General features: G+C 42.2%; 1 protein-coding gene across 2 annotated transcripts; it reads right to left on the bottom strand.

Moving 5' to 3' along the window:
* Positions 1–1,694: 1,694 nt before the first annotated feature.
* LOC139412264 (membrane progestin receptor gamma-B-like) lies at positions 1,695–11,746 on the bottom strand. Of its 2 annotated transcripts, XM_071159103.1 has the most exons (8): positions 11,596–11,746; positions 11,104–11,231; positions 8,693–8,898; positions 7,648–7,774; positions 6,773–6,817; positions 3,366–3,462; positions 2,525–2,669; positions 1,695–2,188 (listed from the first exon to the last, which is right to left on the bottom strand). In XM_071159103.1, exons 1-8 carry the CDS (start codon positions 11,647–11,649, stop codon positions 1,908–1,910), a joined length of 1,083 nt encoding a protein of 360 aa, XP_071015204.1. In that variant the 5' UTR covers positions 11,650–11,746; the 3' UTR covers positions 1,695–1,907. The 2 variants fall into 2 exon arrangements, with proteins under 2 accessions (XP_071015204.1, XP_071015205.1); XM_071159104.1 differs by lacking the exon at positions 6,773–6,817.
* Positions 11,747–13,661: the final 1,915 nt, after the last annotated feature.

The raw sequence follows: 13,661 nt of genomic DNA, 5'->3' as shown, positions 1-13,661 counted from the left end.
TAGCCTACATGTGATTAATGAAATAAGAAAAACAAAGTGAGCTCTTCTTCAAATGTACTACAATGAGAAAACAGTGTTTGGAGTTTGCTGTAGGCCTAGTTCATGTGTTGCATTCACAGGATGTTTTTGCTCCCTAGTTTATTTCAAGGCAATACACAGACACCTTTTATTTATGAGAATTCACAATAAATAACATTTCAAAATATATGAACTAAAATGAGACAAGATTTACAGGAGCCAAAGAAAACATTTAATGTGTAACGGAGAACTATAATGTCTTGGTGATGCTTTAAATAATACTGTACTTAACAGTTTACAGGAACGCGATCTGACATGTATAATTTGTATCTCTAAAAGGCACCTTCACCTTAGTAGCTGCCCATCATACATACTGTACACTTCATTAATAAGTTATTGTATCCTTCAGTGCTGATTTTAGTTTACAATATACTACCAAAACCCTCTACTTAACAGCCCTTAGGCTACAGACTGTGGTCCTAAAATTGTTGATGTGTTTGTGGTACATATCCATTGTTTGTGTATGAAAAATTATCAAGTGATAAATATATTTAGTATAAAAATAAAGTGTTTAAAAAGAAAAACTAAATTGAAGGAATATTGAAAATTCGTCTTCATGTAACATTCAGTGGATTGATTCTTCATATACAGTTTGACTTCCAACTGCTCCAGTCTCTTCCTGCTCCTCAGTGGATTGATTCTTCATATACAGTTTGACTTCCAACTGCTCCAGTCTCTTCCTGCTCCTCAGTGGATTGATTCTTCATATACAGCTTGACTTCCAACTGCTCCAGTCTCTTCCTGCTCCTCAGTGGATTGATTCTTCATATACAGTTTGTGACTTCCAACTGCTCCAGTCTCTTCCTGTATCCTCAGTGGATTGATTCTTCATATACAGTTTGACTTCCAACTGCTCCAGTCTCTTCCTGCTCCTCAGTGGATTGATTCTTCATATACAGCTTGACTTCCAACTGCTCCAGTCTCTTCCTGCTCCTCAGTGGATTGATTCTTCATATACAGTTTGTGACTTCCAACTGCTCCAGTCTCTTCCTGTATCCTCAGTGGATTGATTCTTCATATACAGTTTGTGACTTCCAACTGCTCCAGTCTCTTCCTGCTCCTCAGTGGATTGATTCTTCATATACAGCTTGACTTCCAACTGCTCCAGTCTCTTCCTGCTTCTCAGTGGATTGATTCTTCATATACAGTTTGTGACTTCCAACTGCTCCAGTCTCTTCCTGCTACTCAGTGGATTGATTCTTCATATACAGCTTGACTTCCAACTGCTTCAGTCTCTTCCTGCTCCTCAGTGGATTGATTCTTCATATACAGTTTGTGACTTCCAACTGCTTCAGTCTCTTCTTGCTCCTCAGTAGCGTTGGTAAATCATCGAACAAAAGCAAGGCCTACGTGTTTAGTACTGTGTACTTGTCCTATAGTCAATGTAATACTACCAGAGGTACCACTAACTCTATCTGTCCCTCATTGCAGTATATATGGAGCTCTTGTTCAGCTACCAGTTTATTCATCCGTGCTGACAATGTGAAGAACAGTTCATTGCTCCTTCAGCATTGTATCTTGTCATGACTTCACCTCTATCCAACACCAAGAAGCAATAGTGGTTCACTTTAGTTGTTCACCTCTTCTCCCAAGCCCATCCCCACCACAGTGTCCAGTTTAATCATAGTAATAGAATACAAATATATGCCATTTAGCAGACGCTCTTATCCAAAGTGACTTACATTCATGCTTGTATACATTTTACGTGTGGGTGGCCCTGTGAATCAAATCCACAATCCTGGCATTACAGGAACCATGCTCCACCAACTGAGCCATCCAGTTCCTACATCCCGTATACATTATCATTAGCATGTAGCTAATGGCTAGTGCTAGTGGTACTGGCAGCCCTTGGCTATTGGATGTGACTGTGTCTTCTTCTCAGTGTGTTCTCCCCGGGTGGCTGACCAGAGCAGAGGCAGACTAAAGAGGAAGATGATGCCAAGGCTGAGGGTTACACTCAGCAGTGCCGCCCCCAGTGTGTTGGTGAAGGTGATGGGCAGAGAGTACGTGAGGAGCCACGGGCGTCGCGTCACCATGTCCTGCTCAATGGCCTCCATCTGGAAATGAGTGCCGATTATGCCGAACACGTGGAACAGTTGGTGGCTGTGACCTGCAGAGGGTGCAAAAGGACTGTGGTTAAATACCTACAGTAGTATTGGTACAGGAGAGGTAAGAAGCAGAACTCAACGAGGAGAACTGTAACTGGCCAGCAACAGAGGAACTGGCCTCCACAGCATAAGGGGGAAACAGGAAGGCACAGTGAGACCCAGAGGCAGTGATATAAAGACGACTATGTTGTTTTAATGCTACATATGTCGTACCACTAATTTCAAGCCAGTGTTGATCAGTATCCACTGTATTACAACAAGTCTTGCACAATACAGTGACAAATCATTCTGAAATGAATCAAACAAGCAGCCTTTCCAGATAGACCATGCACTTTGACCTATGTAGTCGAAGCTGCCGGGGGCCAGGCGCTCTGGTAGGTGTGTGGCGAAGAGGAATGCGGTCAGGAAGGCCAGGGCGATGTGGGTGTGGTGGAGAGCGTTGGTATCGTTGTCAGTGCAGCCCTCACCCACACAAAGAAAGAGCTGTCAAAACACAGTAGAATGTATTAGCCTCGAGTCACGTGACAGGCTTCATCACAGTCATACTCCACATGGCTGTTGAACCAAGATAGCATGGTACAGCTGTAGGATATTCATTTGATCACCCGGTTGTTGCAGGACATTTCCTATACAGCAGGAAACACCAACTTGTAGTGTATTTGAGCTTTAAAAAATATTTTAACATTGGTAATTTACAGTTCAAAATTTCAGACTTGATTTGCCCCAACTTAAAACGTATCAACCCATACAAAAATGTTCATGAATTATAATCTATAATTATAATCAACATTTCTGTTGCTGCAGGATTATTTTACTGCTGTGAGAAACTGGTCAAATTAAGATCCAATAGCTGTGCATACAGAATTTCAGAACTGTTCATAAATACTTTAATGTACACCTGCATTCCACTGACTTGACCATAACTATACCATTAACCAGACAACAAAGTGTACAGAGCTTGCTAGGTTTCAAAAGATATAGTCGTACAATAATCAGAGAAACTTCAGCTCATTTTCATCCCTAGTCACATGACCTGGCAAAAAAAACGATTAAAACATCACATGAATCAAACATTGACACAGTACACTTCAATATGACAAACACTGTTCTATACTTTAACTTTTCCTCAGGCACAGAAGAAGTCTGTCACACAGAGGGGTGAGAAATGTAATGACTCACCCTGTAGAAGAGAGGAATGTTGTCGAACAGGTAGGGTAATGCGAAAGCTAGAATGCGGAAAAACTTGCCAAACTTTGGGCTCTTACACTCTGAGAATCTGAAGGGAAAAAAAAGTTATGGTTGTTTTATCAGCCATCACAATGAGCCAAATCCATGCACATTCGTTATACACTGCAAATAATTATGGATTTGAATTAATCAACAACGTATGCCATCTCTTTGTTCCCCATCTCTGTGCATTAAGGATAGATGAATACAAGATGCTCTTAACAGCATCTAGAGATCAAATTATTGCATTACTGTTGCATGGTTATTAAAATGATTAGAAACCCATTTCCCGTTATTGAATTTGGGAATAAACTGGAGCCTTTATGAACTTGCTCCCAAATAGACACCTTTTCAGTGCATTTTTGTATCTAGTATGAACTCATCTTGTTTAAATATTACACAGGACATTGGTTTTATATTCCCGTCACACATCACTCACAGTGCATTTGGAGAGTATTGAGACCACTGGACTTCTTCCGTTTAAGAATGATGGAGGCCACTGTGTTCTTGGGGACCTTCAATGCTGCAGAAATGATTTGGTACCCTTCCCCAGATCTGTGCCTCGACACCATCCTGTCTCGGAGCTCTACGGACAATTCCTTCAACCTCATGGCTTGATTTTTGCTCTGACCTGCACTGTCAACTGTGGGACCTTAAATAGACATGTGCTTTTCCACATCTTATCCAATCAATTGAATTTGCCACAGGCGGTCTTCACAGGCGGTCTTCAATCAAGTTGTAGAAACATCTCAAGGAGGATCAATGGAAACAGGATGCATATGAGCTCAATTTCTAGTCTAATAGCAAAAACGTTTTCTTTTTTTTTAAAGGCTGTAACGTAACAAATGTGGGAAAAGTCAAGGGGTCTGAATGCTTTCCGAATGCACGGCTTTAATTAAATTCACTCACTTGTACTCTTTACCTTTCACACAATCATAACTGCTGAGTCATTGTCAGATCAGATTAGCAAAATGGATTCTGTTTTTGTAGCTTTGAAACACATTCCAGTGTAAATGAAGCCAACTCCCTCTTCACATAAAGAACACACAATCTGTTGCTAACTACTGTACATGTCTTCCCTCTCCTTACCACCTCTTCCAAATAAAACCACACTTGATAGTCTATCTATGGAGTGACGAGGCCTACATGTTTTTTTGTTAGCTCACACCCACATAATTGAAAAGGGAGGTGCATAGTGCCACTGATATTTCAAGGGCAACTCCGCCACTTTTCAACCTCATATTCATTATCTCCAGCACCAAACCAGTGTCTACATATGTGAAAATGGAAATCATGCGTTTGATGTATTTGATACCATTCCACCCATTCTGCTCCAGCCACTACCATGAGCCCATCCTCCCCAATTAAGGTGCCACCAACCTCCTGTGATAGACCGTGAGTTAGGTTAGCAGTAGCACAGTGAGTTAGGTTAGCAGTAGCACAGGGAGATAGGTTAGCAGTAGCACAGTGAGTTAGGTTAGCAGTAGCACAGTGAGTTAGGTTAGCAGTAGCACAGTGAGTTAGGTTAGCAGTAGCACACTGAGTTAGGTTAGCAGTAGCACAGTGAGTTAGGTTAGCAGTAGCACACTGAGTTAGGTTAGCAGTAGCACACTGAGTTAGGTTAGCAGTAGCACACTGAGTTAGCTTAGCAGTAGCACACTGAGTTAGGTTAGCAGTAGCACAGTGAGTTAGGTTAGCAGTAGCACACTCAGTTAGGTTAGCAGTAGCACACTGAGTTAGGTTAGCAGTAGCACACTGAGTTAGGTTAGCAGTAGCACACTGAGTTAGGTTAGCAGTAGCACACTGAGTTAGGTTAGCAGTAGCACACTGAGTTAGGTTAGCAGTAGCACAGTGAGTTAGGTTAGCAGTAGCACACTCAGTTAGGTTAGCAGTAGCACACTGAGTTAGGTTAGCAGTAGCACACTGAGTTAGGTTAGCAGTAGCACACTGAGTTAGGTTAGCAGTAGCACACTGAGTTAGGTTAGCAGTAGCACACTGAGTTAGGTTAGCAGTAGCACACTGAGTTAGGTTAGCAGTAGCACACTGAGTTAGGTTAGCAGTAGCACACTGAGTTAGGTTAGCAGTAGCACAGTGAGTTAGGTTAGCAGTAGCACAGGGAGTTAGGTTAGCAGTAGCACACTGAGTTAGGTTAGCAGTAGCACAGTGAGTTAGGTTAGCAGTAGCACACTGAGTTAGGTTAGCAGTAGCACACTGAGTTAGGTTAGCAGTAGCACACTGAGTTAGGTTAGCAGTAGCACAGTGAGTTAGGTTAGCAGTAGCACAGTGAGTTAGGTTAGCAGTAGCACACTGAGTTAGGTTAGCAGTAGCACAGTGAGTTAGGTTAGCAGTAGCACACTGAGTTAGGTTAGCAGTAGCACACTGAGTTAGGTTAGCAGTAGCACACTGAGTTAGGTTAGCAGTAGCACACTGAGTTAGGTTAGCAGTAGCACACTGAGTTAGGTTAGCAGTAGCACACTGAGTTAGGTTAGCAGTAGCACAGGGAGATAGGTTAGCAGTAGCACACTGAGTTAGGTTAGCAGTAGCACACTGAGTTAAGTTAGCAGTAGCACAGTGAGTTAGGTTAGCAGTAGCACACTGAGTTAGGTTAGCAGTAGCACACTGAGTTAGGTTAGCAGTAGCACACTGAGTTAGGTTAGCAGTAGCACACTGAGTTAGGTTAGCAGTAGCACACTGAGTTAGGTTAGCAGTAGCACACTGAGTTAGGTTAGCAGTAGCACACTGAGTTAGGTTAGCAGTAGCACACTGAGTTAGGTTAGCAGTAGCACACTGAGTTAGGTTAGCAGTAGCACAGGGAGTTAGGTTAGCAGTAGCACACTGAGTTAGGTTAGCAGTAGCACACTGAGTTAGGTTAGCAGTAGCACACTGAGTTAGGTTAGCAGTAGCACACTGAGTTAGGTTAGCAGTAGCACACTGAGTTAGGTTAGCAGTAGCACAGTGAGTTAGGTTAGCAGTAGCACACTGAGTTAGGTTAGCAGTAGCACAGTGAGTTAGGTTAGCAGTAGCACACTGAGTTAGGTTAGCAGTAGCACACTGAGTTAGGTTAGCAGTAGCACACTGAGTTAGGTTAGCAGTAGCACAGTGAGTTAGGTTAGCAGTAGCACACTGAGTTAGGTTAGCAGTAGCACAGGGAGATAGGTTAGCAGTAGCACACTGAGTTAGGTTAGCAGTAGCACACTGAGTTAGGTTAGCAGTAGCACACTGAGTTAGGTTAGCAGTAGCACACTGAGTTAGGTTAGCAGTAGCACACTGAGTTAGGTTAGCAGTAGCACACTGAGTTAGGTTAGCAGTAGCACACTGAGTTAGGTTAGCAGTAGCACAGCAGACGACATGATGTTTACCTTTTTATGATGTCATGGTTATATTGGATATATGGTAAACCAAGCCTTAGCAGAGAAGAGGAGGGAGAAGCATTGTGAGACTGCCATCAAGCAGAGAATACTCAGTAATAATTATGAAGAAAGGTAGCCAAACCAGTCAGTGTGCGTTTTAACAACAACGTGTAGGCTTAGTGTACGATGACAAGCCAAGTCACAATAGCTGCTACACAGTGAAGCTAAGCTGAGGTAAAAGACAGGTCCAATTTGCCTCCTATCATGCATGATATTTTGACAGAAAGGAACTGAAAGGAGCAGTTTCATTCCCCCAAATTAATTCATAACAGCAGTGTGTGTATCAAATCTACATGAAATGTACGTTAAAATGTTTCATGTCAAATATGTGTCCACACAGTAGGATTTAGACTAAATGTGATTGTTTCTGGTTGGAGGAATATTGTCATTTTGTAATCTTATTAATTCACAACATCCAAAGCTAGGGGTCAAGTTGTACAATCACATTCCTTTAAAACCCAGAGCTAATTATACAATATCCTCATTAGCACTATGAGATGCCTGCGATTGAGTGGTTGCTAAACAACAGGCAGGTTGACATTTATTGTCACGAGTCTTGTCCTGGAGGCAGAACTGAGCGTTTCCCCCTTCGATAGGCCAGCTGGCTATATTGTAAACATTCATTCAAACATTTGCTTTTTGTTTTTCATTTAAGGTTAGATTTAGCAGTGTGGTTAAGGTTGGGGTTAAGGTTAGGTTTAAAATCAGATTTGATGACTTTGTGGCTGTGCCAACTAGTGACCACTCTGCAGAGCTGCCTCCGGGACAAGAAAAAACACTAACCTGCAAAACAACAGTGGCCTTCCAGTAGAAAGCTCTCTTACCTAGAGTAGCAGGCTAAGGCGGTACAGATGACAGTGTTTACCACAGCGATGGGGATATAGTACTGGTGGAACGAACTGTTCACCCACTTATCAGGAATCACGTAGGCAGAATATGTTATGGCAGAGCCTGGAGGGGAATGAAATATGCATAACCATACATGCAGGAATAGACACAAATACATAAACATGTGTGTGCATACACAGGTACTGCAAACTGTGTGTATATACCATAGACTATATCGATGTGTATAATATACACACATACAGATGGAGGATCTTCATTTGATCACCCTGTTCCAGGAGATCTTTCCTACTGTTGCAAACTGGCTCAAATTAAGATCCTCCATGTGGGAACTCATGTGGGAAAGGCATTCATACGTGTGTATACAAAACACACACTGTCACCCTTCAGCATGCAGATGCTGGAAGAAGTGTAGGTTCCAATCTGAGGACTGGCTGGTCCAGGTCTCAGTATCCATGGTACATGTGCTTAAGCACATTCCTGGATGCATTTCCATAACTAATAACGCCCTTTGTATGGCAGGCTGGTGCTACACATGAGTTAGTTTGAGGGTATAGTTATCCTGACTGTACATGATGTCCTGTTCAAGACCTGCTACACACAAAGGGATTTTTAAAACTGGGTGCAGAGCTATATAAATGCAAACCATTATGCGTTTTTACACATCATCCCCTACTGCCACCCCTAGACACCTTTTGTAAGCCCCTCCTAAATCCAAAAGGCTTGAACATGACTACTATGTTATGCAGTAGTTTTTACACATCATCCCCTACTGCCACCCCTAGACACCTTTTGTAAGCCCCTCCTAAATCCAAAAGGATTGAATGGGTGGGTCAAATATGGTCATAGAGCCTGTGGTAGGCCAGGCAGTGCCATTTATCTTCCACACATGCACTTCCATCAGATCTGTAAGGAGGCATTAACACGCGACTAGGGGTTGATTTGGGATTGGGGGAAACCACAGAATTAGTGGCAACAATGTTCTTTTGAAACAAATTCCATTTCTATGACATGTCTACTCACCCAGGCTGTAGAGACTCAGAGCTCCGTAGTCGAAGAAGAAGCAGATGTGTCGTGCGCGTGTTGACATGGTGCTGAAGGTGTGGGCACAACTAGAGGCCAGCGGGTACACACAGCACGACATCAGGAACACCAGGAGGGGCCATGTGAACGAGTCGCTCCACACGTCTCGCATCAGGACCACCGTCAGCAGCTTCCATAAGAAGTACCTGTCAGGACACACAGAGGGTTAGTTTGGCACTGGAGGATACGTTCCTTCAGGACCACCATCAGCAGCTTCCATAAGAAGTACCTGTCAGGACAAACAGAGGGTTAGTTTGGCCCTGGAGGAGGCGTTCCTTCAGGACCACCATCAGCAGCTTCCATAAGAAGTACCTGTCAGGACACACAGAGGGTTAGTTTGGCCCTGGAGGAGGCGTTCCTTCAGGACCACAGTCAGCAGCTTCCATGAGAAGTACCTGTCAGGACACACAGAGGGTTAGTTTGGCCCTGGAGGAGGCGTTCCTTCAGGACCACCGTCAGCAGCTTCCATGAGAAGTACCTGTCAGGACACACAGAGGGTTAGTTTGGCACTGGAGGAGGCGTTTCTTCAGGACCACCGTCAGCAGCTTCCATAAGAAGTACCTGTCAGTACACACAGAGGGTTAGTTTGGCCCTGGAGGAGGCGGTCCTTCAGGACCACCGTCAGCAGCTTCCATGAGAAGTACCTGTCAGGACACACAGAGGGTTAGTTTGGCACTGGAGGACACACTCCTTCAGGACCACCGTCAGCAGCTTCCATAAGAAGTACCTGTCAGGACACACAGAGGGTTAGTTTGGCCCTGGAGGAGGCGTTCCGTCAGGACCCCCGTCAGCAGCTTCCATAAGAAGTACCTGTCAGGACACACAGAGGGTTAGTTTGGCACTGGAGGACACACTCCTTCAGGACCAATTGTTTATCGGGGGAGCAATCCTTTACCAATTTTGTGGTACTTGTTTCAGCATTCAAATCAGAATGCAAGTTAATTATGATTCTTCAAAATGAAATCACTATTTTGGATTGTTCGCCTAAACATCACAGTGATAGCTTTAAAAAAAACAACTAAAAAATCCCCTTTAACCAGCCTGGTATTTTGTAAGATGACTGTATTCTCCAGTTCAGTCAACCACAGTGAGTTACTGTATCTACCACAAGGTTTTCCCTGGCCTGTACACAGTAGTTACAGAGGCAGCGGGCTGTGTTTCCATGTCTCTGCACACCTCATTAACAAATAAACCTTATTTGTGGTTTTCCCCATCGCTACACTGAGCTGTTCACTAATTGTGGCAACTCATTTGAGAGCTGTGAGAGGAGAGAGAAGAAGGAGACAGAGAGAGAGGGAGAGAGAAATAGAAAGGGGAGTCCTTGATCTTTGCAGTGCAGGGGCAAGTGTCTTAACGACTGTCATCAGGTAGACAGTCACATACACCATGCTACACTACTAATCAACTACCACTTCCTGTGGAAGGCCTCAAGCCTGTGGAATATGCTTCAGCTGCTATTCAATAAAACCTGTTAAATCATGTTTTCTGGTTTAGTCCAAATCCAAAGCAACATTGTTCCAGGGAATTGAGAGTGAGAGAGCATCTTTCAATATGCAGTTGCTTCTTTTCTGTCATTAAAAGACGTTATGTTCATTGTTCGTATCCAATTGATAACACTAAACATGAGAGAAAAGTTCAACTGTTTACTCTCGTCTCGGTCTGCATTGAATACTACAATGATTCTCAAAGAGATGTTATATAGGTTATTAAATAGTTTGAGAAGTCCCCCCATCTCCTATTAACTCAAATTCACAGGATTTACCTGACACACATTTAACTATACGGATCATTGTTTTTTGGGATGAAGACTTTTTGAATAAAGAATCTAAGGAGAAGAGCTCAATTTGTTTTAATCTATGAAGGATGTTAAGGTTTTGATTTTAGTACAACTCTGTCTTAAGGACACACTGCTGTGACAGGACATTTTAGTTCTTACCCAGCACGTATACATCTGATTCCACTAATGAACTAATAACCCTTCAACCCTGAATTAGATGTGTTAGTGCTGGGTAACACTGTATTTAGATAGTCCCAAGTAGATGGTTTGTAGATGTTCAATAACTGTAAACAAATGTCAGTGTTTCTGTACAGCACTTTGTGACATCAGCTGATGTAAGAAGGGCTTTATAAATACGTTTGATTGAAATAACTATCCACTAACCCTAACCATGATAATAAACCTAACCCTAAGTTAAATTTAGCAAGCAATTGCTAAACAGATTTGTTGATAGTATGACCATCTACAGAGCATCTTGTGTGGGACGATCCAAATAAAGTGTGACCAAAACATGTGCCCCTATGTGGCGTTCACAAGGAACCCCGTAAGTGTAACAGGTGTCGCTCGGCTATACCATGTGGGCAGGAAGTGTGTCCAGATATTGAGCGTTTCATTGGTCAGCTGGAAGAGGCTGAGGATGCAGTCAGTGGCTGAGCTGCGAGGGTGTCGGTAGCCTGAGATGATGCTGTCCTCATGGAACACCTAAACAAAGCAAAACAAAACCCAGGGTTACTGAACAGTTGGCCAACACTCATTCACCACACGGTAGTAGGCTATATCTAGATACATATAGAGAGGAACCTGTTTACTATAAACCCAATGGTTATGATGTTGACATATTTCCCAGTGAAAGTAGGGGATTCTTGAGGGGAGTCACAATGATACATTCTTGACATTCTAAGTGTCAAGAATAAACACAAGACTCAGAATAGTGTTCCACTCAAATTCCATGTCCACATGTTCAACTTCTGAATTAACTGGACTTAAATATAAAATATAACCTTGACTCTGAAAATAATATTGTAGGATTTGTCATTCTAAAACGTAGTGAAGTAAAGTAACTTACTTTTGGGACTTGGTGGATGGTGAAGACTCTGGGCAGTTTAATAAGGCTGAGCATGTTGTCTGAGAGGACAGTGGTGTTGACTTCACTTGCTGTATGAACTGAAGCCAGAGAGAGGGAGCATCTTTCTCTTTATAAGGTTGTTGCTATGTTGTTCTGTCGGTTCCTCCCTCCCACTCCCCACCCATCCAGAACATTCAGTACACCTGTTCCACTCCTCCTCTCTCTCTCTCTCTCTGTCTCTCTCTCGTCAGGCTCTGCACACCCCATCTAGTTTCACCCTAAGACAAAAAGGGTGTTGAGCAGCTGAGTTCATGTTCACACACAGACACACAAAAATATTCACATTCTTTGAAAAAGCTGCCAAGGAAGAACACTTTTGAAAAGGGCAACAGAAGTCTTACCAAAAGCTTTCATATTTAAAAAAGATAATGGTTTATGAGTTACAGAGTTTGTCTTTGAGAGCAGTTGGCCTATTGTTCTCTGCAGTAAAAACAATATGTTAATGACTGATTACGGTAGCCTAACAATCACAAAGGGGAAAGAGCACAGCAGTACAGCGAGTTTAGCAGCTTTCACAGGGATGTTTAGAGATTTCAACCCCTGCCTCGCCTCGCTTGTGTCTGCTTGGTACTCGTGAACTAGATCCATGGAATAAGTATCAGAAAAATATATATTGATCGGTCTATGTATGCAGCAAAGAAATGCACAACATTATTCTGTAAATCTACAATCCTCCTACTTGAACACAGTGGCTAAATGAAATATCTAGCTTCACCCTTGAGGACAAGATTTAGGTCCTACTGTAACATCAAAGGCAGACCAAATGATTTCCACAATATCTGGCAGTCCCACATCAGATTCATGTCAATAAGAAATAAGACACAAGACAACTCAAAATAAGACAACTCGTTTTTGTTTGTCTGATTGTCTGTATGCATGGTTGTACCTGTTCTGATACTTTACAAGAGTGTATGCAAGTCATGGGGAAGAAATACAAAATAAAAACAGGTATTATTTAAGCTATTCATTGTAATGAAATTGTATCTTTTTTTACCTGGACATTTATAAAAATGGTTTCGCAGTGAGGAATCTTGGTTCAACGACAAGGTAACAGTGACAAAAACAAGCACTACCTCAGTCTCCAAGGAACCAGCAGTTACTGACATTCATTGTCTTAAGAATCACTTTAGAATGGGTGGCCATTTCCCATTAAGAGACACCTAAGTGAAGATGTCTGGAGATTAGCAGTGAATTTAGCCGGGTCCCAGATCTGTTTGTGCTGTCTTTCCAACTCCTACACATGTAGGATCTTAATATGAGCCAGTTTGCTACAGGAGGAAAATAGTCCTGTAGCAACAGGAAATGTGAATTATTATGTGGATTATAATTAATGGACATTTTTGTAAGGGTTGATATGTTTTTCATTAGAGCAAATCAAGTGACATTTTAAAGTGGAAATTATAAACTTTAGAATACTTTTTAAACCTTAAATACACTTGAAGTTTGCATTTCCTGCTCGGCAGGAAAATTCTCAGCAACAAAAAGATCAAATTAAGATCTGTATGGTCATTGGGTAACAGCACAAACAAATCTGGGACCAGGCTATATTGAACTCTGCCAAATATGCAAACTGAGTTTCAGTCACACCAGATAAAGGCTGCCAATGAATGAAGGGTGTAAGTGGTAGAAAGAAACATCTCTTTCACTCATTCCTTCCATGTTAGAAAGAGGCATGTACGCATGTCATCTGCCCACAGAACGAGTGTCACACCCAGAGATGACTGAAAGCTTAAATCAACATTCTTCCATGTTAGGTTGTTCAAAATCTGAACACAAAGAATGAAAACATATTTCACTTTTGCTACAGACGTAGTAAGTGGAAACAGTGTCTGAACATTAAGTGTGGCCTTTTCTTAGTAATTTTCTGTCATGTGTAAATAAATGTTGTCTTTATTTTATTTTATTTTGTTGCTTTGTTTGTTGGAATAGAGTTACAAATGATGTTGTATTGCTTTGACTGGACATTGCTAACTACTGTAGATCTAAGGTTTGGTTCACTTGAGGAC

Source organism: Oncorhynchus clarkii, chromosome 6 (assembly GCF_045791955.1).
Source record: "Oncorhynchus clarkii lewisi isolate Uvic-CL-2024 chromosome 6, UVic_Ocla_1.0, whole genome shotgun sequence".
NCBI classification, from domain to species: Eukaryota; Metazoa; Chordata; class Actinopteri; order Salmoniformes; family Salmonidae; genus Oncorhynchus; species Oncorhynchus clarkii.
The sequence above is the reverse complement of the archived record's forward strand: the minus strand, read 5'-3'. Positions and strand labels throughout refer to the sequence as shown.